We start from the raw sequence: 25017 nt of genomic DNA on the forward strand, positions 1-25017 counted from the left end.
TTGTGAGTGTCGTCGACTTGGGCTTGACTGGCTTCTGTCTATCAGATCAGTTGTTATAATATGTAAGTAAAAAATATACAAAGTATCTGTATAATATAATATTTGTTAAACTACAACTAACTAACTCGACCTCCGATTTGTCACCACCTGGTGATGGTGCTTGCTGACAAGTCAAGTTGGTCAAACCCAAGTCCACACAAATCACTCACGCACTCAATCAAAATTGATCTTGTTTCCAAAGGGGAAGGAAAGGTAGTCCTCAGACTCTGTAGCAAACCAAAGATATTGTTTTTGTTGTGTTGGGTAATGACCGATCTGATTTCCTCCAGGGATCTAACATTGCCCCGTGTGTCGTTAACCCATCAAAATTCGCTTCGCAATCATAATTGGCAGATTAGATAAATAGGTGGATATGAAGGTAGTCATGCCCCATGACCCTGATCAAACTGGTGCTTTGCACCACACCTGTCAAAAACGAGACCTTGGTACGGGCAAGGAATGAAAATGGCGGGATCAGTTTACAAGTCCAGCTCAACACTCCAAGTCAGTTCAGTTGATCGATCTACACTACGATTATTATTTGTTGCTGTTATTATTATTTGGAGTTTGGTAATTAATTACATTGTACTGAAGAATAGAGCACCAGCACGTTCGACATCTCCACCACATCGATTGAGTAGGTTCTCCGCTTGCACCTTGGTGGCACCGAGTGACATCAATGCGTTGATCTTCTCCTCAGAGTGTCCAGTGGACTGGGCAGCGGGTTTGGGTTGTGCAACAACAGTTGCAGCTGGTTTGTTGCTTGCGACTGGTGCTGGCGCTGCATTTGTCTGAGTTGGAGAGGTTGTTGTTGTCGTCGTTGGTGGATTGGCAGCCGCTCCAGCAGGGGGTGGAACGTAGTTCTCTGGTAGAGGGTCCTCCTTGTTGAGGATCTCGGTGAGATCCTTCTCGGCAAGGAATGGTACGTGCTCATCGCCAATCTCCAGAACATTGTTCTTCAGATTGACCATTGCTGTGTGTCGCTTGAGCTGGTCGAGGCCAAAGATGAACTCTGTGTCCTGGCCTGGGCTGTCAAGAATGGACAGCGAAATGGTGATGTGTGACTTGCCCAGCCTCAGTTTGGCAGCGTGCACTCTGCCGACGATCTTGGCCGTTCCGACACCCTTGGCAATGCCATGGAACCTCCTGTCGATCAGTCTGGACAATCCACATCGCTCGGCACACTTTAGAGTCATAATTGATTGTTGTGCGCCAGTGTCTACAAAGGCCTTGATTGGATGCTCGTTGATGGAGCAGTCGATATAGAGCATAATGACACGGGCAAAGGCTTCTGGGGTGTACTCGATGGCATGCTCCATGTTATGCTCAATGTTTTGTTGTTGAATCGCTTCGTAGATCAACTTTTGGCCCTCCTCATTGAATGGGTCGTTGGCGGCCTCCACCATCTTTCTTTGTTTCTCCATCTGCTCCAAGAAACTTTTGATCGTTGGTTCATCCTCCTCCAAAATGGCGTTGGCCAGTTGTTGATTTTGCTAATCAATTATTGATTGATTGAGTTAATACCTCTATCTCTATCTCTCTCTCACACACGAACGCTCCGTGTCACTGATACATACATTGAAGATAGCATCCAACTCTTCTGGATTATTCTTAAAGTGATTAATGAATTCTCTGGCATTTCCCCATTCTACATTATCATGTTGATTAGATATTGAGAGTTAGTAAGTATGTCATTAATGAGTGCTAGATGTGTTCGGAAGTGGAAACATACTTGGAGCTGCTGCTTGTTGCTGTCTTGGTCTCTGTTGTTGTTGTTGTTGTTGTGGCTGTCTTTGAACTTGTTGTTGCTGTGGTGGAGGTCTCTTTGTCATGAACAACAGGTCACCATTCTTTACATTATACTCTGCGATCTTCTTTGATCCAACCATCTCCTTTCCTTCATGAATAAGTATTTGATCCTTTACCAATATGTTTGTCTATTTAGTAGTTACTTGTTAATGTAATATTCATTCATTGATTGATTAATTGATTGAATACACATACTTCAAACTCGATCACCTTTTGAAGTTGCTCCACTGTACCATTGAGATCGACTGGTACAGGGATGAACTGTTCATTGTTCAATGCAATAGTGATCTCTGCATAATTTGAATCAGACATTGGTTCAGACATGATGTTGTGAATGTAATTAATTATATATTATTATATGAATATAGTAGTAATAGTAGTTGTAGTATTTATATATGTTATAACTTGAATGATAGATGAATGAATGAATGAAGATGAGATGGGCTGGAGTACCAATCAACAAACTTGGAATGATGAAGTTCTCGAAAAGTTTAATTTCATCTTTGAAGTGAAGGAGAAAATATGGAATGATGCAAAGATACAACAATGACTCATTGACTTGTCAAACATTGTCAATGACACGTCAATATAATATAATATTTGTATAACATCATGTTATCTTTATCTTGAAGAAAGAATAGGTGATAGGTTTAACAGCAGATGAAGATGAGGTTGGTCTTGTTCTCTCTGTGAATACAATGGCAATACATTCATCAAAGCAACGAATGTGATATGTAACAGATCCAAGATATAATGATGCTATCTGTGTTGGTAACAATGTGAGATGATAGGTCTCTACACAAGGACAATAGCAAAGTAATGAGTTGATATACACTCTCAAGTCTTTGGCATGTATAATGTGCATAGTTAGATTCTGCAGACGTCTGATCTTGATGGTTGCGTTTGATTGTACAGACTGTAGCTGTCGTTTCAGATCAATTCGATTCTTGATGATTGGTGTCTGGTATGATTGAACGATATACATCATCACTTCATACATCATCCTTTGTGAGTAGTCATAGGTTATCTGTGTGAGTGATGCAGGCCATTGATCTTGTCGTAGCGTCTGTTGGAAACTGTTTCCAACGGCCAACGCGGTAAGGCTATCTGGCAATGTACCGGCTGTAATCATTACATTGAAATGTGACCCAAATGTAAGTGTGATTAACCTTGGAGGCAATGACCCTGGCTTGATCGGTTGATTGAACGATGTTCCAAAGGTCAACTCTGTAATGGACTCTGGCAATGATCCGATGGCAATTGAACGATTAAAGCTGTTACCAAAGGTAAGTGATTGAAGTCCGTTTGGTAAAATACCAGTTATTATTGATTGATTATAGTCTCGACCAAATGTGATCTTGATCAATGATTCAGGTAGAACTCCATTAGTCAACACCTGGTTGAACTGAGCACCAAAGGTCAGTTGTTGAAGGGTGGACTGTAGACTACCAATAGACAAAGATGAGTTGAACTCATCATCCAAAGTCATAATGATCGGAGTTACATTTGTTGTACTTGTAGAGATGGAATATGTATAAATGAAAGGTATATGATAATGATGTGATTGTGATTGAGATGGTATCCAATGTTGAACGATCAAAGAGTAGTACTTCTTACAAGACAGTGCCAGACAAAGTATATCTATTGAAACAAGATTACTTATAATATCATTAATGATATAGTTCTGAAGTGACTCCATCTTCCACATATTTCTATATTTGATCATGGTTGTGATCTGTTTGTGCGTTGGGTGGTAATCCCAACAACTTGTCACACTTCACTCCATAATTCATTCTTTCATTCATTCATCATCATTCATTAATTCACCAAGTACAACTATTTATTATTACTTGTATACAAGTACTATTACAAGATAATTGAAGTTATTGTAGACATTAAGAGACATTCACTGGACCATCGTTCCCGCTGTTTGACACAGGTTTGACAAGTAAGTTACTTACTAGGGTTACCCTCAAAGTGGGAGTGACTGTTGGGTCGCCGACTACCAACTCTAGATTGTTTGTGTTGTTTAGGTCTGACACACTTCTCAACTCCCCATCGATTGAAGGATGTTTAGTTGTGATGGGTCATGGGAAACTAATGATCCATCATGTTTGACAGATTGATCTGCCATCCGCAAGAGAAAGTAGGTACGACAAGCTAATGGATGTCAATTTACATGCATGACACCTAATTTTGGATGCCATTTCGAAACATGAATGTCAAAGACCCCACGATCGGAATCCGATCTGGATCAACAACGGCTGAAATGCATGACATTAGTTTGGCATCAAAGGGCACCAAAGGGGCGATATTTTAATCAAAACTCATGAATTATTGGGCCATAGAACAGAGTCGTTCGTATCAATTATGTTCCAATTGATACTACAACATTCAAGAAAGTGCCCCTTCAACATGGCTTGGGACCTAATTCTCTTAAACAAATCAATCAAAACCACCGAAGATAATAGAGGCCTCGACCATGCTCAACCGTCCGTGTACAGATTAATATCCACCACTCGGATCATTCATGAAGTTGTATTTGGGGGTCTGTGGGCATTGGTTGTTATCAAGAGAAGACCTTGGCGCTACATGTACATGTTTACAAAGGTTGTTTGGTACCAAACATACAACAACCCCCTCAAATATCAACATGTTCATCTGATTGACCATCGAAGTCACCAGACCATACGGATGTTATCCCCGATCCAAACAGCTACCTTCCATTGGAGAGAGAATAATGGTGTGGCGGTACTCGTGCGAGGGTACCCCAAAACATACTTCCTCCTGTCGATGGGGAACTGGTGGTGTCCGATTGCTTGGGCGATGGCAATGACCAGCGTCAGCAATAACATGAGTATGTATGTGTCGTTGCGACACACTTGAAAATATCCAATCCAGCAAATGAGGTTGAGGGTGCAGTGCACAGAGGGAAGCACAAGGGAATCGATTGGCGCGGTTCTAAAGAGAGTGATCTCTCTTGTGGACCACACGTCGTCGACCAAGATTGGGACAGCATGTGGCAGTGATGGATGGCGATTGGTACATTGTCAATGATCATCCTGTCCAAGTAATCATTTCCACATCTTGTTAAATTATTTGTACAACATATAATCAATTATAACAACACTATACATTTCCAACAATGATTAATAATTATAATAAGTTAATTGTTGGACTTTTTTTGGTGCTCTGTGTCGTAGGTTCGACACAGGCTCAGAATCGAGTTAAAAACCCAACCAACAACCATTACTACCAATGGGTCTCCCTCTCAGGAACTGCTGCCTCCTCGTACGCTAACGCGTTGACAGCAATTTCGAACATTGCCGCTGCCCCCGGAGGATTAAAGCCGTATGTATCAATTATTTAACTTAATTTATTGTTGACGTCCTGTCATCACCCTTCATCATCTCTGTGTAGACACACTCTCGCGAGGGGTGAAGTGTGGCAACACCAACATCACATAGTCATAACAATTAATCTGACAACCTGTCACCCTATCCAAACCAAACAATAATCAGATATTTGGCCGTCATCGACTCACCAGAGGAGCTAGCTTTCCTCCAGACTCAGACCGACATCACTTCAATTATTAGTGGTTCCTACTACTTCTATGTCTCTGGTCAGAGAACTGGCGATATGTACTCCTACACCTCCGGTATCGAGAATACTCAACCAATCTACCAACACTCGATCGGTCGTTGTTTCACCATTTGCCAATGGGCAACCAACTTCCCCACCGGCACCCCTGGTAACACCTATCTTGCCTTTACCTTCTCAGGTGGCAAGTTGTTCCAACAGAACCAGCCTTGGACCACTGGCCAGTACTACCTGGTTGAGTGGGGTGGCCTTGCCGAGCCATACCTACCACCACCCACAACCGCAGGTGGTCAAGTCATAGTCAAGAACATAGTCAAGAATGAGGCTGGCGCATCTTGGAACATGGCCAACATTGTGATCACTGTGAGCGACGGTACCATCACCTACACCCCCAACATTATCACCAGAGGCACCGATACCATTACCATTGATCTCCAGCCAGGCTACAAGAGGTTCAGTCTCAAGCTTGATGATGGCACTACTCGTGGACCATTCACCAACCAATACGTCCACTTCCAGCGTAAGTCAACCATCAGCCCATCATCTGTCATGTCAAACAAAACAATCTCTAACTCATTTGTACTACTATATAGTGCCATACATTCAAACTCTTTATGCTAGAGCCTTCGCTGCTGGTAGCCCGATTACTATTACCGGAGGCAACTTTGGTGTGAACACCACTGGTCTCTCCATCAATGCCGGTGGTGGCTTGTGTGTGTCTCCTGCCATCATTGAGGACTACACCACTGTTATTTGCAACCTCGGTGCTAGTGTTGCCATCAACGGAAACACCCAGTCTTTGTTGCCAATCTACATTACCTACGATGCCAACAACTTCGTATACACTCACAGGAACAACATCCCATTCTGTAAGTAACCATCATTATAGGTTGGAGAGAGAGATGAGTCTGTAGTTACTAATTACACCTTCATATCATTCAGACGACTTTAACACAATGACCGTCATCCGTGCCTGTGTTGATTGTCAAGGAGTTTATGGTGATGTCAGAGCCATGATCTCAGGAGCCCCAGTTCTTGATTACAATACCCCTTACCAAGGTACCGTAGTCAATAGTTTACAGTCTGACACTATTGTCAAGACCTACAACCTGGGAAGCAACAAGTTGTGTGAGGGTCTGGACTGTTCTGGAACTTCATCCATCCCCATCAAAGATTTGGGTGGTCCCCTTAACAATGTTGTTGGTTTCTCATCTTTCACAAACTGTCTCCCAAGTGTAATCTATTGCAATGGAGCCTCCGGTTTCTCCACCAGTACCTGGTACATCCTATTTGGTCAGGAGACTGGTACTGGAAAGCTCTACAACCTGCTCGGACAGACCTCTACAGTCAATGAGTTTGCCTTCTATGGAGGTTACCAACCAACTGCCCCAGCCGCAACCACCGCTTTGGTTGACACCGCCGGTGGTGCAATCACCTACACCGTCGGTACTACCGCTGGATTCAAGTTCTCGAGCCGTTCCTTCACCTTCCGTGGTACCACCTACTCCTTCCCCAACATCAAGCTGGCCGCCCAGAACACACTTACCCTCAACATCCCAGAGGGTACCGGCACCGGTTACCTCGTTGGTGTCTCCATCGAGTCAAAGACATTCGCCAACACCATCACCGTCTCATACAACAAGCCAACAATCACATCCATCAACCCAAGAATCACCTCCATTGATGCCCAGGTCGTCATCAACGGTAACAACTTTGGTCCAACAATTGTCGGAGTTGTCGTCACTATCACTCTCGGAGCCACCACCAAGACTGTCAGCTGCACCATGCAAACCAAGCACACCGCCCTCGCATGCACACTCCCAGGAGGCTTTGGTTCCCAGACGGTTACTGTCACCGTCGGTGGTCAGTCAGGCACCTACACCTACGCTTACCAAGCCCCAGTCATTACCAACGTCGACCAGGTCGGTACCACCATCAATGTCTATGGTACTACCCTTGGTTTGACCATGGCAGCCGTTGTCTGTACCCCAACCTTAACCTCCCCATCGTTCACCACCAATGCCGACCCACAGATTTACTCTGGTTCATCTGACGGCACCACCAGGAATGGTCCAGTTACCCTGACCATCTCTGGCACCCCCACCAACGCCTTCCAATACAATTACAAGCCAATCGTCGACTCTACAGCTGGCCTCAAGACTGGCGCCTCATCCCTCATCACCTTGAGCGGTAAATTCCTCAGTGTCACCCGTGCTAGCAACGCCGCAGCTACCGTCAGTGTTGTTATTGATGGAGTCACCCCATGTACCACTCCAGCAAACCCCACCAACGGCCTCAAGCTCACATGTACTGCCCCAGCACTTACCGGCTCACACACTATCGAGGTTACCATTGATGGAAAGACCTCTGTTAGCGCAAGCCTTGTCGCCCCAGCCCCAACCGTAGTCAGCTACACCCAGTCCTTGACCACCCTTGTCATCACCGGTACCAACTTTGGAACCAGCACCTCTGGCGTCTCGATCCTTGTCGGTGGCATCTCCTTCAACCCCACTTCAGTCTCTGATAACACAATCACCGCCACCATCCCAGACACTCTCCGCAACGGTCCACTCTCTGTTACAGTAGGTGGTCAGCCATCGACGGGCACCGTCAACTTGGCCATCGCCCCAGCCCCCATTTCCACCACTCCAGTGCCCACCGATGGCGGCCCCTTGGTCATCACTGGAAAGTACATGAACAAGTATGACTACCAGTCCAACCAGCTCACTGTCACCGTTACTCTCGGTACCAACACACCTTGCACCGGTGCTTCCGTCACCACTGACTATACCCAAGTTACCTGTACCGCCCCACCAGGCATTGGTATAAACATCCCAGTCACGGTTACCATCGGCACCCAACCCTCGAGCAACCCAATGGGCTACAGCTACCTCGCTCCCTCAATCATCGACATTGTCCAGAGCCACTCTCTACCAGAGATCACCATCACCGGAGCCAACTTTGGTCAGTCCACTAGCACCATCGGTATCTCATTCTCTGGCGTCAACAACATCCCCGTATCAAAGTTCGTCGCCCAGTACACCTCCTTCGTTGTCCCCATCCCAACTACATCAAGAAGTGACAAGGTTACCGTGACCGTCGGCACCCAGACTGCCCTTCAGTACCTCGCCCTCAGACCAATCATTGCTTCAGTCGGAAGTCCCGCCACCCAGGGAAGCTCCATCACCATCACAGGTACCTTCCTCCAGAAGGTCACCTACTCTGGTGCCGCCACCAACGTCGTCGTTTCTGTTGACAACAGCCTGAGCTGCGATCTCCCAACCTTCCCAGGTACTGACGGAAGCGCCCTGGTCTGCAATGCCCCAGCTGGAACTGGTCCCACCCACACCGCCGTCGTGAGCATTGACAACACCGCATCTGACTCTCATGCCTTTACCTACCAACCCCCACTCATCAACAACATCGATCAAACCGACCAAGTCGCCACGTTCACTGGTGCCAACTTTGGATCCGCTGCAGTCACCGCCGTCGTCAACTTTGGTGATGGCCTCACCGCCACCCCATCATCGATTGTCGACTCAGTGCTCAGCCTCAACATCCCATTGGCTGCCAGGAACGGACCATTCTCAGTTGTCGTCGACACCCTGCCATCCAACAACTTTGACTATGCCATCACCCCTGTGATCACCGACGTCACATCGGCACCAATCACTGGAGGAAAGATCACCATCTCTGGATACTACCTCAACAACATGCGTCAGAACAACACTGCCACCTCGTGGTCGGCTTCCCTCCTGCCATCAACCTCCTGCAATGGTCTCTTCAAGGAGGCTGATGACACTCTGTCACATCTGTCATGTACCCTCCCATCCGGCAGTGGCACTCACACTCTGAGCCTGACCATCGATGGTAAGACTGTCACCAAGTCCTTTGTCTACGGTCTCCCAGTCATTAGCACAGCCGAGGTTGATGCCAACAACAAGATCAACATCACCGGTGACAACTTGTTCGCTCAGGGCGTCAACACAACCGTCCTCTTTGGATCATCCCTCATTGCCAGCCCATCCTTCTCCGGCGCCTCGATCATCTTTGACGCTCCAGCTGGTGCTCTTAACGACTATGTTACCATCTTTATTGATGGCGCTCCAGTCAAGACCGCATCCCCTGTCAACTTGTACCCCATCCTTGCCTCGGCCTCCCCATCCACAACCGCTGGTTCTGCCATCGTTCTTAGTGGAAGCTTCTTGAACTCATATGACGCTGCCAATGCCCAAACCACCCTCACCGTCGTCATCAACGGCCAGCCATGCCAGGTCACCGCCGACACTGAGACAACCTCAAAGCAAGTCGTCGCCCCAGCCGGCGTTGGCTCAGCCCTTACTGTCACCATCACAGTCAATGGCCTCTCATCCAGTATCAACACCTTTGCCTACTTGCCACCAACCATCTCCAACATCTTCCAGTCGGGTAACTCCATCTCTGTTGTCGGTACCAACTTTGGTTCCTCCAAGGACACTCTCAACGCTCCAACCGGCATGACCACCACTGATGTTGGCGAGATCTACGCCACCTTCACCCTGCCAACCTTCTACAGAAGCGGTGATATCACCATCACTGTCGGCGGCCAGACTGCCAGCCACTCTTTCATCATCACCCCCATTATCACTAGCTTCGTTGCCACCTACGCTGACGGCGGAGATGTTGTCATCACTGGATCATACCTCAACGGTCAATGGGAGAAACGGTACCTCCACCGTCGCCTCTGTTGACATTGGCGGCACCAACTGCCAGACCAAGGATCTGACCGGCACCACCCTCACCTGCACCATCGGCTCATCCGTCGTCTACAACGGCAACCTCGCTGTGACCATCGACGGCCAGTCAGTCACCGCCTCCTCACTCTACACCTCACTCCCCGCCATTGTCACCGCCGCCACTTCAGTCACAACCGCCGGTGGTGTTGTCACCATTACTGGATCGCACTTTGTTGGCCCAGTCACCGTCACTATCGACTCACTCGCCTGTGACGGCCCAGCTGTCACTGGAACCACCATGATCACCTGTGACTTGGCTGCCAGCAGCACCACTGTCGCCTCTGGCTTCCAGTCCGCCCTCGCTGTCGTCGTTGCCAACGGCCAGATCTCTAGCACCGCCAACGTGTTCCTCTACAACAGATACAACTGTGCTGGACAATGTGGTTCTGGTACCTGCCAGGACGGATACTGTGTCTGCCCAACTGGTTCCTCTGGCGCTCAGTGTGAGGTCCCCGTCAACACCAACTCCGACCCAGCTGTTGCCCCATCCCAAGTTTCATTCCCAATCGCTAGCCCAGTCTTGGTCACCTTTAGCTCCCAGATTGCCTACATTGAGGAGTACGACACTGATGCCAGCCAGGTCCACTCGACTGTCACCGTCATTGGCGCCCAATGGACAGAGTCCTCCCCAAGCACCTACACCGCCACCATCAGCGGTGTCAACGTCACCATCCGTACCGACTACTTCCACGCCGACACCAACGTTCCATTCGCCGGTGAGGTTATCCCAGTTCCAAAGGGTGCCGTCAAGCACACTGTCAGCGTCTCTGGATGGACCTTTGCCTCTGCTCAGAACACTTTGAGAATCGTCTACTTGTCCCAAGCACCAGCCACCTTTGCCTACAACTGCTCAACTGCCTCCACCTCAATCACCACTTTGAGCAACGTCAACATGCCCGCCACCTTCATCATCGACTCCCCAGCCGGATTGATGTTGGCTCGCTTCTCTGATCGTGCCTTTACCAACGGTCAGTTGTCCCAAGTTCGCGTGTTCCAGGACCAGGCTCCAGTAGTCGACGGTACCACCATCTCGAGATACGTCATTGAGGTGCCATCATTCACCAAAACCCTCGAGTTTGATCCAACCTTTGTTGCCTACACCAAGCCAGACATCATCGTCAACCCTACTTGTGGCACTACCTCGACTACCTCCACTACCGGTGTCGACCCAACTACCTCTACTTCCACCACTGGCGTCGATCCAACTACTACTACCTCCACCACTGGCGTCGACCCAACCACCACCTCGACCACATCTGCCAACCCAACTACCACCTCGACCACTTCTGCTAACCCAACTACATCCACCTCGACAACTTCTGCCAACCCAACTACATCCACCACGACATCGACTACAGCCAACCCAACTACCACCACAACTACCACAACTACTACTGATAGTCCAACTACCTCTACCACCTCGACCACCACCCTTTCGACCACCACTGGACTCAGTGCTTCATTCAAGTTAGCACCATCAGTGGTCCTTGCCCTGCTTTGCCTTTTCCCATTGCTCCTTCTTTAAGAGTCACCAATGACTTTGACTTACTCATCACCTATGATACTATCATAGTTTCATCATCATTAAAGGATTACTAAGTAATACCTTCCAATAAAGAAATAATATTAATCATTCAAGTATCCAGAGGTCTAGAAAGGCCATTTCGTTTTTATCATCATTGGGTAGGAGAGGATCACAAAGCAGGTATGGAGATAAAGTTACATGTAGAGATCATCTCCCAAATACTCAAGGAGGCGTGGAATCACTCGACGGCCGCACATAGATCGACATCATTAGTAGGTTGGCCCGACTTTAGATGGGCACTGTCTCTCGGTATCAACAAGCGAGCATTCAATCAGGTAAGATGCATGAACACAGGTCTGGTGCTCCGAGGCAATGACGGCTTGCAAAGCCTCATTAACTACCTGCTTGATGATCGTCACCTATCACCGTTCTCTCTGCTGCCGACCTCCCTCACGCACCTGAAGATAATTGGTCTGGACTGGAGGAACAGCGCCACCGATGCCAATCAGATCCTCCGCTCGGACGACCCCGTCGGCTATGTCCTTCTGCATGAGAGATTTCAAATGATGGTCAAAGATGCTGGCTCACTCGTTGCCTGCAGGCTCTGCCATCCAATGCTCGCAGTGCTCCTTACAAGATTGGCTGTCATTCACTTAACGAGCTTGAGATATGCATGGGCGACAACATTCAAGAAGATGTCATGGACAGGCTCCCCTCGCAAGAGTTTGGGACGATGTTCCCTCTGCATCGCTTAACTGCTCGTTTCAATGGCAATGTTGACATCATTCCCTATGTCTTTGGTAGCCACGCATTTGACAAGATCACATCACTTGATAACAAATGTGGAATGATGAAGGAGTTAAAGAAGTGGCACGGTGTAACAATCAACAGCAGCAGTAGCAGTGACAATTGTGGAAGCACCAGCACACTCGCTTGGTAATGATCACAGCGGTGGATCATCGAGCAAACCAATCAGTTATTCAGTACCCAGCAGCAGCAGCAGCAGCAGCAGCAGTGGATACACTAATCGATCCGCTAGCCAACCTGTCTGTCAGTCAGTCAGTGACTAGTAGTTGATTCACTAATCGATCTGCGAGTCAACCTGTTAGTCGTGTTGTATCTTCCATCGAGCAAACCTACCCTACCAACTGTAACTGTAGTAGTAGAAGTGGAAGTACAACCAGACCAATTGTATTAGGGCACAATGGCTCATCCGCCATTAATGCCCTACTGGAGGCTGCAGTCATTGACTTGTCTGAGGTCACTGATGATATGCTATTGGAAGAGTTTGAGAAACCAGCTGTCGACATGCTGAGGGCGATTTGGAGTCATTAATGATGGCCGAGAGAAAAAGACTGTGTCTGGAGGCAGCTAGTGTAAACGAGGAAGGTAATATATATCAGCAAGAGACTGGACAGCAACAGGTGTTGATCAAAGAATATATATACTTACATGGACTTATTCAAACAACAGACAAGATAAGTCATGAACATGTTGAGGAGTAAGGAGAACAGAGAGGAATACAAACAGAGGGATTGATTGATTGATTGATTGATTATTCTTGTGTCTGGATGGCAAAGTTATTTATATATATATACAAGATGGAGAGATATTGAAAGAGATTGGTATTGAAAGAGATTAGTATTGAAAAACATTTAAATGTTGGACTTATTAAATGATATCGATATGATTGGACACTGTGACTGATACATTCATACTTACTTCAAAGTGGGCGCCAAGACAATGCTGCAACAAAGGTTGGATACACACCGTGGAACATACAAACAGCGACAGCCGTGATGACAGCGCCGCAGTAGTCTCATCGTCCAGCAACGCCTACATCAACAGCAACGGCAACGGCCATAGAAACAAGTATAGTGTGATTAGCAGCCTCTACTCCAACGGCACGACCAACAGCAGCAAGCGCCAGAGCAGCACGAGTCAACAGCTGTAATAATCTGGCCATTGCCATGGACGCGATGATCATTCATGGCGCGGCCCATCAACCACTCGTTGTCTACAGTAACGCCAACTTTTATGAACAACATGGACCACTCGGTTTCGTCCAGCGGTCTGTAAAACATGATGAATGGATGGGTCAAGGCCATGATGGTCTGGTGGATTCATTCCATCAATCACCCTAAAGCAAACGTCTTTGTACTTTGCCCACAAAAGGTCAATGCAAAATGTGGTTCTGAAGAGGTGTGGGTGAAGAGGTGTGTGGGTGGTTCTGAAGAGGGTCAGTATCACATTCTTTACAGATAAACATTCATTCATACAGATAATCATTCGTTCATACAGATAAACACAGACGAATATGTTACAGGTGAAATTTAATGAATATACATTCAACGTATCTACTTGGTTGATCGATAACTTCTGGTGTACATTTGAATGATTTGTTCCACATTGTCAAAGTCTTCAGCATCTCTGCACTTCAGCTTTGTCAATCGATTGGAGGTATTGGCACAAATGATCCTCACCAATGCTATCTGTTGATGCGATCATGCAGAGGAAGGACCTTACGAACTTGTACACATAGAGTCCACATCGCCAATTACATGATAATCACATTGTGATTTATAGAGACAATCTTCCGATTAACACGTTGTACTGGGCCGCTGGGTCTCATGGTGATCTCAAGTGGGCAACTGCCAAAGCTACATGTTTATTGTTAACTCTGGTCACTTTATAATCCAATCGAGCGATTCATTGACCTCGCCAAGGTCATGAAAGTCATCGCACAAAAGTCTGGGACCCTTTCGATCCGTATTATTGAATCTACGGTTATCCCTTGGTTCTCGAGGGACCAGGATATGACGATTTTCCGAGAGGTAGGTGAAGATGTTGATGTCCTTCCCCATCATGATCTTGATTTCGTCCATTGAGAAGGACAGGCATCCAACGTTGGGGAAGACCTGACGAAGGTAATGAATCAGCGACATGTTGCCATGGACGGCAGCTTGGTAAATTAGAAACGGGTCCACCTGGAGCTCCAACCGAGGGTGGTGCTCGCAAATACACGTCACAATGTCTAGACTGTCGCCGGACACGGCATGAATGAGAAGTTGGTTGTCCTTGTCGAGACTTCCAAACAACATTGATGGCGATGAGCCAATCACCGCTGTGCGAGCCAACACAAGTTGGAGCAAAACATAGTTAGCCCGTTTGCACATGATATAGAGGTGCTCAGTGGAGGGAGGCAGCAGGGAGGGAAAGCGGTCAAAGAGTGTGGAGAGTGCGCCATGACTATGTCTGCTTTCAAAGACATAATTGCGTAAAGATTCCACTACGTCGTCAGGAAGAGTTATGTCGAGGCCACAGAGATACGCAAGGATATTGTCTCGATTCACGTTGAGAGCATTGGTGAATGCGCTCATCCATTCGATAGGTGTTGGCTTGCGCAGCGGCAAGTCGTGTTCCACGAACCATTTGACCATTGCCATTGAGCCGCTGCATACGCTGAACGAGGGCTGAGTGACCCCCCTGCATTCGGGAATGTGTTCGTGAAGATATCGCACGAGCTGGAGATGGCCGTTCTCGGCTGCCTGCACCATTGGTGACGGAGTATGTAAGTGGCGATGTGTTGGCCAGGACTCGGGTAGCTGCCGAATATAATCTATCACCTCGATATGGCCATGTTTGGCGGCGCTGTTTACAAGATGGTAGGCCAATCCCGAGAGAGGAGCGCTGCCAATATCTACGCCAATCTCGGGCAACAGCTGAACGAGCATGATAAGGTGTTGGCTGTTACTCGTTGTTTGCTCCACAAGCTGGTTCGGTTTCATGGCGCCATGCTTGCGATCCGCGAACAAGTTCTTGATTTGCTCGACATTGTTGCTGTTGAGCGAGTTGAGTAACATCTCGCTCTCAGTCGCAGGTGGTTTGACAGCAGGATCCGAGAGACTGTATTCTTCAGCCAGAACGGCAATGATGTCTGCGCGTCCATATTGCTGGGCATAAATGATGCATCCTTTGACAAACTCGGCATTCTGGTCTAGAGTGTGCCTCGATGCATAAAGTGCAAAGATGAAGCGGAACATATCAAGACTGCAGGTATTGATGAAATATGTAACATCAATGCGCTCCGGTATCTCGTCGAAGTTTGGATTGTAGAGCTCGTTGGTGAAGCGCTCACTTTGTTGGTCTGCTGTGTCCATGTCGACATGGAGGTCGTAGCGATCGCACAGCATCGTCAACTGAGCAACGGTGAGTGATCCGTATGATAGTGCCTTTAAGATGTTGCAGTAGACCAGCTGTTGGAGGAAGTGATAGCCCGTCCGGTATGGCAGGAGCTGGTCGGGGAGGGACGCTCCATTGGCAATCCAACGATCGATTACCCGCACATAGGTGTCAAAGTAGCCGCAAGCAAGCGTGAAGCCGATCACTGACCTGCGAGTGGTCATGTCTCGCCAAGAGTAATGCCAAGGTGCCCGTTGGCCATCAATACGTATATGTATCTCCTTGACCTTCCGCATGATGTATCGCACCAGATACCTGTCTGCAAAGAGCTGTCTAATCGAGTTCAGTCCCTCTTGATCATACTTTCTCTTCATATTCTGTCGTGTGTCAGGTAGTTTGTTATATAAGTCAGAATTATATGTTTGGTGAGACTGATTGATTGAGAGATTTAATCTATTAGATTCCCCACCTCAAAACAGCACCAGCATGGTCAAACATCACTTGGTCTTGTTTTGACTCTTGGTCTTGGATTTAATCACCCAATCCAACCTGGAATGCTTCCCAACTCACTGACCTCGCTGACCCTTGGCAATCAATTCAATAAGGCTTTGACACCAGGAGCACTGCCATCATCAATCAATGTATCTCCGACATATGTTCCAATACAACATAAGAAATCCATTGGCAAGAGGAAAGGAAAAGGAGGGCGCCAATCTTCTGGAGGACTTTAGGAACTCACGTACCAACTACGAGGTATGCATCAAGATGTTGAAGTATCGACATAGATTGATCGACGTGTGCATCAAAGACCAAGTTGCTGCAAAGGTATGTTCGTCTTGATATTGTTAATAGATTGAATATTAATATAATATATATATAGGAACAAATCAAGGTACTTTGGGATCAACTACATACCATTGTCAACATCCTACTCCATCATGAAGGAGATGATGAGGATTATCTGGAAATGTTCCAGAGATCCCTTTACATCTACGGCGCCAACTACCAAAAGCTCTATGGATGTCGATTGTCAACATACCAACACATCTTGATTGAGCATGTCCCAGATTTCATTCGCACGTTCGGTAATCTGGACAAGTTCTCCAACTTCTCAATTGAAGGTATGTTCGCTTGTTGAATGTTGTATGATCGATAACTAATTATTCATTGAATATTAGACAGGAAATCACAGGCTAAACAAGTTGAACATCCACTCAAGCACAAGTGGGTACCAGACTACAACAGGACCAACTGGACTACCCGCACCACTGCTCAAAGTTGGTCTTTTGACCAACATTGTAACACCAGGATACATGCTTGGCCAGGAGCCCAAGTCTAGGTTCCATCATGAATGACACATTTGTTGGTGATGCAAGGAGCAAGGACAAAGTTGAGGAGTTGTTTGGAATTGCAATTGAGACAAGAACGTACGTTCAATGGAAGAGCCCTGCAAAGAAATGTTCAAGGGCAGAACAACATGCACGACAAGCTGCGTCAAGAGCTGCATCTGCTTCTGTTGCTGCCACTACTAATGTTGCTGATGATGGCGCGTTGGTGGAACATTGGAGCACACTTGTCGCTGACAACGACGAGGGCTATACCAATGATGAAGTTCTGAACTTCGCTGGCGGCTTTGACAATGATGTTGACATGGATATGGTTACACCTACAACAACCACAACAAACACGGCAATACCTAGGTCGCCAGATGACGATGACTCTATGCTATCCACTCTATTGTCAATTCCAACAACGACAACAACAACGGCCACCCCCACAGTTCCTGCCAATCGCCGTCTGTTCACCATCCCAGATTATGATGATATCCGTGACTATGACTGGGGCGCGTCTGAACCATCACCTTATCATACTTCCTCAGCCACAGGTCGCACTCCATCACCTATGACATTGTCGGATCAATCTCCTCCTTCTCCTCCTTCCCTTTCTATTTTTCCATTGCCTGCTCCATCGATCAATCCACTCCCTGCTCGATCGATCGATCCACTACCTGCTTCATCGATCAATCCACTGCCTTCTCCATCGATCGCTCAATCGTCTCCAACTATCTACCACTACTTCTCCGCTTGTTCAATCACAACAAACAAAGTTCACGATAGGACAAACAGTAGAGGCACTATGGAAGAAGGATACAAAGTACTTTGGAAGCTTCTGGAGAGCTGTTGTGGTCCGCATTGAAACAAGGAATAGCATGCAATTGTACACTGTGCACTTTGTAGATGAGAGGTAATTCAAACACGACATAAGGCGATGGATACTAACTATCACACAAGTGGATTGGACAAAGAGGGATATGTGAGGGAGCAAGAAATCGTTAACATTCCACGTGATCAAAAGTCGGAGGATGTCGACAAGGATACTGACATCCAGAAGGACGAACTGTTGTATGTAAGGATAAGATCGAGTTACATGTGGAAGCGATTCAATAAGAAGAATCCAAAGTGGTTATTCTATCGAGTATCGTTTGTCCAACACATCAAAGGCAAGGGAATGCAAGTGAGAATGTTTGACATTCAAGACGTCGACAACTTGGTCATTGTTCCATACGAATGCAAACAAATATGTATTGTATTGATATAGTGATGATCGATTGGTCGAGTGATGCGATTGGTCACTCAAATGTTTGATCGATTGGTTTAGTGATATGATTAATAATCGCTCATGTTCCTCTTCTGCTGCTCTGACTGTTGCTGTTGTTCCTGTTTCTGCTGCTATTGATTGTAGTTATTTATTTATGTATCTATGTAAATGATATTTATAAAGATAAAAATAATAGAATATTTGAGAATTGCAAGTTAGTGAGTGTCTCTTTCTGTATATAATCCTCCTTCTTAATATATGGCGCTATATCGAATCCAATCTCTTCAAAGACCTCTCTTGCTGCGCTTTGTGTCTCTGTCTCGCCTTCCTTGCCTTTGCCCTTTGGGAAGCCCCAGCCCCACCATTGTTCTTTGACCAATACGACCTGATTGATTGAATGATGAGATGATAAAGTCCCATGCTTGGATTCATAAATCAAGGAGATGGTATATGTCAATATTTTGGTAACTGTTGGAAGCGACCATTGTAAATTCTTGGCGATTTAAAAAGCGTTATCAAGGTTGTATCCAAACGATAGATCAGTTCAGACACTCTCTCAAGACCGAAATGATCAATGGCGAGACCCTCCGAAAGTGTGAGATATCAAACAATTACTTTCACATTGGCGAATCCAGAAAAGTCCTGGTCGATAATGACAAGATTGAATACACCTCATTTAATGTTGTAAAAAAACAAAAGAAATAATAAACATCAAGTACAACATCTAAAGTTATTAAATCCAATCATTTATTACTTCTGGACAATAATACAAATTAAAAACTATTATTTATATTAAATTTAGTGCTCAAAACAATCATTCAAAAGTTCGCACCATGAGGGTTAAAGGTAACTTACGACTCGACCTACTCATTCATGCATCCCACTTACCAATCACTCCACATCTATTCCAGGTATTAAGGTTGAAGCATTAAACTCTATGAGCTGGTACGTTGATCATCGCGTCATGCGACTTGTTCTCATCGCATGTGCAAGAGGACATTTGGACATTGTTGAGTATATGCATCGACATCCAAAGAATGAGAATGGTGCATTCCACACTGATAATGTAAGGGTGGCAATCAAGCATGGCAATTACCACATTGCCAAGTTTCTGCTTCGCAATCGGAAGGAGGGATTCCACTATAATGCATTAATGGAAGCCGTCAAGTGTCCCGATTTGGAGCTGATTACAATTTTGGCTGAGAGATGGTCTCCCAATGGCGCCAAGGACAAGCTCATAGATCTGGCTTGTGAATCATCTCATTCTTCCGTTGAGACTGTAGAACTTTTGAACAGGCTTGGATATGGATGCACCAAGGCAGCAATGCACAATGCAGCTATCAAAGGTAACTTGTCTCTGGTCAAGTACCTCAACCACAACAGAACAGAGGGTTGCCAAACAGATTCAATGTTGGCCGCGTTGGAGAATGGACATTTTGAAGTTGCCATGTACTTAGACCAGCATCGACATGAGACTACAATTGTTCGGCATCTAGACGCTGTGGCTCGCAACCATTCTCTCGAATCACTCAAAGTGGTGCTTGCGGCCAAAGATTGTGATGATGCAATGGTAGCCTTAACCAGCGATGCTATGCTTGCACAGCGCATCGACATGTTAGAGTACCTTCACAGCCATCACTCTCTTCCATACTCATTGGCATGCATGGAGTTGGCAGCTATTCAAGGAAATCTCCACATCATTCAGTTTCTCATTAGCCAAGGATTGTTGGCAAATGGACGTGTGTTCGATTTGGCTGCGCGAAACGGACATCTTTCGATTGTTGAATATCTTCACCGCCAATATCCAGAGATCGAATGTACAACTGGTGCCATGGATGGTGCTGCTTTGTTTGGCCATTTCACCACCACCGCACAGAGGGCTGTACCAATCTTGCAATGAGCGATTCAATTATACTTGGACACACTCAGATGTTTATGTTTCTTCATCAGAACCGAACTGAAGGCTACAGTCCCGTCGATATTGCAGAGTTCACACAAATAGTTGCCCTTCCCGTCATCGAGAAGCAGAAGCTCAAGCATCTCTTTATCAATCTGGTGCCATGGATTTGTCGTGGAAATTCCTTTGGAATGGTGCAGTTCCTTCATAATAACAGAACAGAGGGCTTTCATGGCAACATGATGCTTTTGGCCAGGGATGCCAGACAGATTGACATCGAGCTGTACCTGCAGAAGTTTAATCTTGAGCTTGAGCGTCCTCACCTCTACCGTCCTCTGCATCATGGCCACAAGCATTTGGAGCACTATCTCTTGACCGGACATGGCATGGACCAATTCAATTCACTGTCTCCAAGCGATCTGGTAAAGGTCAAGAATTCTCTTGTTCTTGTTCTTGTTCGAGACTTGGACCTATCTCGTGTCGATACCATTCACAACATCATACAATTGCACCATCAGCTCTATGGACAGAACGAGGTGATCAGACTTTTTACACTCTTCAAAAGGGTGCCAACCCTAGAGGTGATGATTTGTCTTCGCCTTTTCACAAATGATGATCGTCTTTATACCCCTTGGAGTGTTGTGGAGGATGGCAGGCTCGATGCAATGTTGTTTGTCCATTTCAATGATGAGAGGGATGTAATCAAACCCAGTTACCTGGAATATGCTGCCCGATATGGACATCTCAACATAATTCAATTCTATATCAAACACCGGAAGGATATGTGCTACCTTCGGCCGGCGTTGCCAAGTACTTGGCTTGGTACCTATCAACCACTGGCCAAAGTATTCTTGGAGGAATCCATAATCAAAATGAGAAAGGACAAGATGAAGAAGAAAAAGGATAAGAAGAAGGAGAGGAAGAAGGATAAGATGAAGGAGAACAGAAATGAATAGTAAGGCCTCCATGTCACATGAACCATGTGTGATTGATATAAACACAATGGTAACTCTCAGATCAATTAATTAAAAAGCAATAGTCGACTGTTTAAATACGTAAGAGTATTGAACGTGGAGGGGAATCATTCCATGAAAGATAGATTGGTTGAATGATTGATTGTTAGCTCTGATTTGAGTGAGTGTTTGATTGGTGTTGGCTGGCCTCTTTATTCCTCGTCGGAGAACTCGAGGTCCTCGACAACATCCTCTGCTGTACTGTCGTGTGGGAACTTCTTTGATCTTGTGCGCTGCTTCTTGGCAGGAGCAACCTCCTCCTCCTCATCCTCGCCATCGTCCTCGTCCATGGCGTCGCCATCCTCGTCAACAAACTCTCCATCCTGATCGTCCTCGTCGTCTTGGTCGTCCTCCAACTCCTCATCCTCATCGTTGTCAAAGTCGTAGACCTTGGTACCCTGCAGCAACACCTCCTGTTCCTTCTTGCTCTTCTTCTGCAGTGCGCTCAGGAGCACAGCCACGGCGTTACCGTTGGCGCCTAGCTTCTGTCGCAGAGTCTGCTCAAACTCGGCCACCTTCTTGGTGTCCTTTGGTGCAAAGCTAACATTGTCGCGAGCGTTCTTGACTACTGTGGACTGTTTGTTGAGTGCGTCGATGATCTCCTTCACCTGCTTGATGATCTTTACATTCTTGGTGCCCTTGTTGAACTTCTTCAGATGCTGGAGCACGGGGATGGCCAGCTCGGGGAAGCCAATATGGCACGAGTATATGTTCATGTTATCGACCATCAGCTCGGCAAACTGGGAGCGTGAACCCTCGCGGTACGCCTTTGTGTTGAGATAGGTGTCTTGGACGGAGAGGGACGTCAGGAAGTTGATGCCCTTGTTCTTGGTGGAAGCCTTGCCCTCGGCGGCAAAGTCCTTGGTCGTCAGGAGGTCCAGCAGGTAGGGCGTTGAGTTGATGAATGTGCCGTTGGTCTGGGCCAGCTTGTTGAGCATGCGGATGCAGTTGAAGCGCAGTGGGAAGAACTTGCTGCTATTAGTCAGGCCAATAACACCAAACAACAGTTGGGTAATTGGGAACAGCAGCAACTTGAGCTGCTCCTGGTTGGGGTAGGAGCACAGCACCTCGACCCATGCGCGCAAACTGTTCATGTACAGCCAGTTGTAGATGTTCTGGATCGACTCCTTGTTCAGCTTGTTCAGCGTGTTACGCAAATGGATGGCCAGCTGACGGATGTAGACAAAGGCGTGGCGGTAGGAGCTGGGGAAGTCCAGGCCAAACATCTCGACCACACAGTTGACCATGAAGTTGAATATTGGCAACGAGGTGGTCGATACGAACTTGCTGTTCCTCACATAGGTCAAGTAGACACCCTTCAAACAGTTGTCGATGAATGGATAAGGAGTGTAGATGGCCAGCTTCCTAATGCACAGGAATGCCATGATTCTAACTGATTCCTCTGATGCAGACCAATGTTGGAGAAGGATCTAAGGGTCGAGGGTTAGTGTCCGCCAACGATTGAATGAATGAATGAAAGACATACCTTGAGTGATGACTTGGCATAGGTTGGGAAGCATGAAATGTGGCAGACGATTTTCTCCATGCCCTTGAGGGCCACCATGATCATCTCGGGGTCGGACAGCTGGTTGACCAGGTAGATGACATTCCTCACGTAGGTCTTGACGGCAATGCGCAGGTTGTTCCAGCCCTCGCATGTCTTGGGCAGACGTGGACGAGCCTTCTCATCCTCGATCTTTTGATGATCGTACTTGAGCAGCTGATCGAGATACTTGGGGATGTTCTGGAGACAGACGATCAGTGTGCGGTTGAACACTTGGCTGTGGACAATCTTGAAGGGGATGTCCTTGTCGGTTAAGCTCTCCTTCTCGATGGCCTCATTCTCTTCATCGTTGGCGTTCTTCTTTGACTTCTTCTTGGCGCCAAGTGCACCCGACATACCAGTATGAGCGGCCGACTTGAATGCCAACATCACCTTCTTGAGAGACTTCAATGTCACCTGCTTCTCGCACTCCTCAATCCAAGAGTCCAACAACTCACTAGTCAGGACTACTTGCTTATCCTTTGTCTATGTATGTTTGATTGATTGATTGATTGTTTGATTGTATCAGTGAGTGATCATGCTGGGATTGGAGTTTGATTGTACAACATACCTCGCCATCGGCATCTACATCATCATCTTCTTCATCATCTTCATCATCATCTGACAAGTCCTCACCAAAGTTAAGGAGATTGGAGTCGTTCTCGCCCATGAATGCGAACAGCTCTGGATCCTTCATCTTGAGCTTCTGAAGATCTTCACGATGTTGAGCCACCTGACCCTTGAGATTGGTGACTGCATCAGATTGTTGTTTCTTCTCATCAGTTGGTGCTGACTTGTTGTTGTTTGACTTTAGTTGTTGCTGTTGCTGCTTCTTATTATTCTTATTCTTTGACATCAACATCTTATCGTTCTCATCAAACAACTCTTGATCGTCCTCATCCTCGGCGGCATCCTCATCATCATCGTCTTGATCATCACCATCGATCATATCCTCATCATCATCAAGATCACTTCCATCCATCACCAGATCATCATCCTCCATCTCACCATCATCGATGTTTGTATTCTGTGTTATCTCTGTCTCCTCTACATGTTGTAAACAATGATAAGTTAAGTTAGTATGATTGATTGATTGAATGAATGAGTACGAACATACCATTTTCTTCGACATCTTGGTTCTGTCTCTTGTTCTTTCTGCTGTTAAGAGTCTTTAACTTCTTTGTCTCTACTGTCTTGAACTTGTTTATCAGACGTCTTTGTTTCTTAACCTTCTGAATATCAAGCTTCTTTGATGCTTTGGCTGCTTTTCCCATTCTTTATTGTTGTTATTTGTTGTTGTTTTTATAATATATATAAATAATAACCAATGATATCAAACAATACAATAACATTCATTCTCATCAAGACGAAGTGACTGAATCGTTCGTTTTTCACTATTTATTTAATTTTGTTTTTTATTTTCTATTTACCAGACGTGAGCACAAACTGCAACCAAAATATGATCCAGAGGTGTTTGATGAGACGGTAGGATGTAGATGTCAAGAGATAATGTTGTGGAGTCGGTATGATTGATTGAACACACTCATATCAAGTGATAACAGATATAGAGATAGATAGGACATGATGAATTTTGATGGTTCACCTTATGTGGATACTGAACAAGAGTTGTACAGGGCCTCATGAGATGGTGATCTGACTCAAGTCAGGCTTGAGTAGAACAAAGACCGCCAGCAAAATCGACAGCTTCGATCGATATGGCAGCTGAGAACGGACATAGTCAAGTCGTTTAAGTATCTGTACAACAAACGAAACGACGGCTGTTCAAACGATGCCATCGTCAAAGCACTCTGCAAATGGACCTTCCTCCTTGAGCTCCAACCCTAACTGATCAGCTATCAGGAGATCACCGAACGCGAGGGGAAGGAAATGGACTTTCCATCGTAATAAACAGCATCAAAGTGGCTGACATATTTACTAATACTAGTCAACTTATATGCTGTAGTTGGAGAGAGAGATATTGATTCATATATGATATTGAGACTATTGCAATGAACTTATTGGGGTCCAAATAACAA

The 25017-nt window shown here is 46.2% G+C and overlaps 10 protein-coding genes across 10 annotated transcripts; 5 read left to right on the top strand and 5 right to left on the bottom strand.

The window, feature by feature from the left end:
* Positions 1-617: 617 nt before the first annotated feature.
* On the bottom strand, positions 618-2172 carry SAMD00019534_072540 (hypothetical protein; the record flags this gene model as incomplete). The annotated part of the gene is made up of 4 exons (XM_012897661.1): positions 618-1532; positions 1617-1687; positions 1772-1976; positions 2044-2172. The coding sequence occupies 4 exons, from the start codon at positions 2170-2172 to the stop codon at positions 618-620; spliced, it is 1320 nt and encodes a 439-aa protein (XP_012753115.1).
* Positions 2173-2467: 295 nt separating this feature from the next.
* On the bottom strand, positions 2468-3376 carry SAMD00019534_072550 (hypothetical protein; the record flags this gene model as incomplete). The annotated part of the gene is made up of 1 exon (XM_012897662.1): positions 2468-3376. A coding segment is annotated over one exon (909 nt), but the record flags the coding sequence as incomplete, so codon positions are not given.
* Positions 3377-5487: 2111 nt separating this feature from the next.
* On the top strand, positions 5488-10178 carry SAMD00019534_072560 (hypothetical protein; the record flags this gene model as incomplete). The annotated part of the gene is made up of 3 exons (XM_012897663.1): positions 5488-5968; positions 6042-6317; positions 6391-10178. The coding sequence occupies 3 exons, from the start codon at positions 5488-5490 to the stop codon at positions 10176-10178; spliced, it is 4545 nt and encodes a 1514-aa protein (XP_012753117.1).
* A 1752-nt stretch (positions 10179-11930) lies between these two features.
* On the top strand, positions 11931-12503 carry SAMD00019534_072570 (hypothetical protein; the record flags this gene model as incomplete). Its single annotated transcript, XM_012897664.1, has 1 exon — positions 11931-12503. The coding sequence occupies one exon, from the start codon at positions 11931-11933 to the stop codon at positions 12501-12503; it is 573 nt and encodes a 190-aa protein (XP_012753118.1).
* A 225-nt stretch (positions 12504-12728) lies between these two features.
* On the bottom strand, positions 12729-13058 carry SAMD00019534_072580 (hypothetical protein; the record flags this gene model as incomplete). Its single annotated transcript, XM_012897665.1, has 2 exons — positions 12729-12792; positions 12889-13058. The coding sequence occupies 2 exons, from the start codon at positions 13056-13058 to the stop codon at positions 12729-12731; spliced, it is 234 nt and encodes a 77-aa protein (XP_012753119.1).
* A 1374-nt stretch (positions 13059-14432) lies between these two features.
* Positions 14433-16304, bottom strand: SAMD00019534_072590 (hypothetical protein; the record flags this gene model as incomplete). Its single annotated transcript, XM_012897666.1, has 1 exon — positions 14433-16304. The coding sequence occupies one exon, from the start codon at positions 16302-16304 to the stop codon at positions 14433-14435; it is 1872 nt and encodes a 623-aa protein (XP_012753120.1).
* A 280-nt stretch (positions 16305-16584) lies between these two features.
* Positions 16585-17285, top strand: SAMD00019534_072600 (hypothetical protein; the record flags this gene model as incomplete). The annotated part of the gene is made up of 3 exons (XM_012897667.1): positions 16585-16755; positions 16811-17051; positions 17113-17285. 3 exons carry the CDS (start codon positions 16585-16587, stop codon positions 17283-17285), a joined length of 585 nt encoding a protein of 194 aa, XP_012753121.1.
* A 2207-nt stretch (positions 17286-19492) lies between these two features.
* On the top strand, positions 19493-20428 carry SAMD00019534_072610 (hypothetical protein; the record flags this gene model as incomplete). Its single annotated transcript, XM_012897668.1, has 1 exon — positions 19493-20428. The coding sequence occupies one exon, from the start codon at positions 19493-19495 to the stop codon at positions 20426-20428; it is 936 nt and encodes a 311-aa protein (XP_012753122.1).
* Positions 20429-20463: 35 nt separating this feature from the next.
* SAMD00019534_072620 (hypothetical protein) lies at positions 20464-21381 on the top strand (the record flags this gene model as incomplete). Its single annotated transcript, XM_012897669.1, has 1 exon — positions 20464-21381. One exon carries the CDS (start codon positions 20464-20466, stop codon positions 21379-21381), a length of 918 nt encoding a protein of 305 aa, XP_012753123.1.
* Positions 21382-21590: 209 nt separating this feature from the next.
* Positions 21591-24255, bottom strand: SAMD00019534_072630 (hypothetical protein; the record flags this gene model as incomplete). The annotated part of the gene is made up of 4 exons (XM_012897670.1): positions 21591-22868; positions 22925-23467; positions 23553-24028; positions 24099-24255. 4 exons carry the CDS (start codon positions 24253-24255, stop codon positions 21591-21593), a joined length of 2454 nt encoding a protein of 817 aa, XP_012753124.1.
* Positions 24256-25017: the final 762 nt, after the last annotated feature.

Source organism: Acytostelium subglobosum (genome assembly GCF_000787575.1).
Source record: "Acytostelium subglobosum LB1 DNA, scaffold: scaffold14, whole genome shotgun sequence".
Taxonomy (NCBI): domain Eukaryota; phylum Evosea; class Eumycetozoa; order Acytosteliales; family Acytosteliaceae; genus Acytostelium; species Acytostelium subglobosum.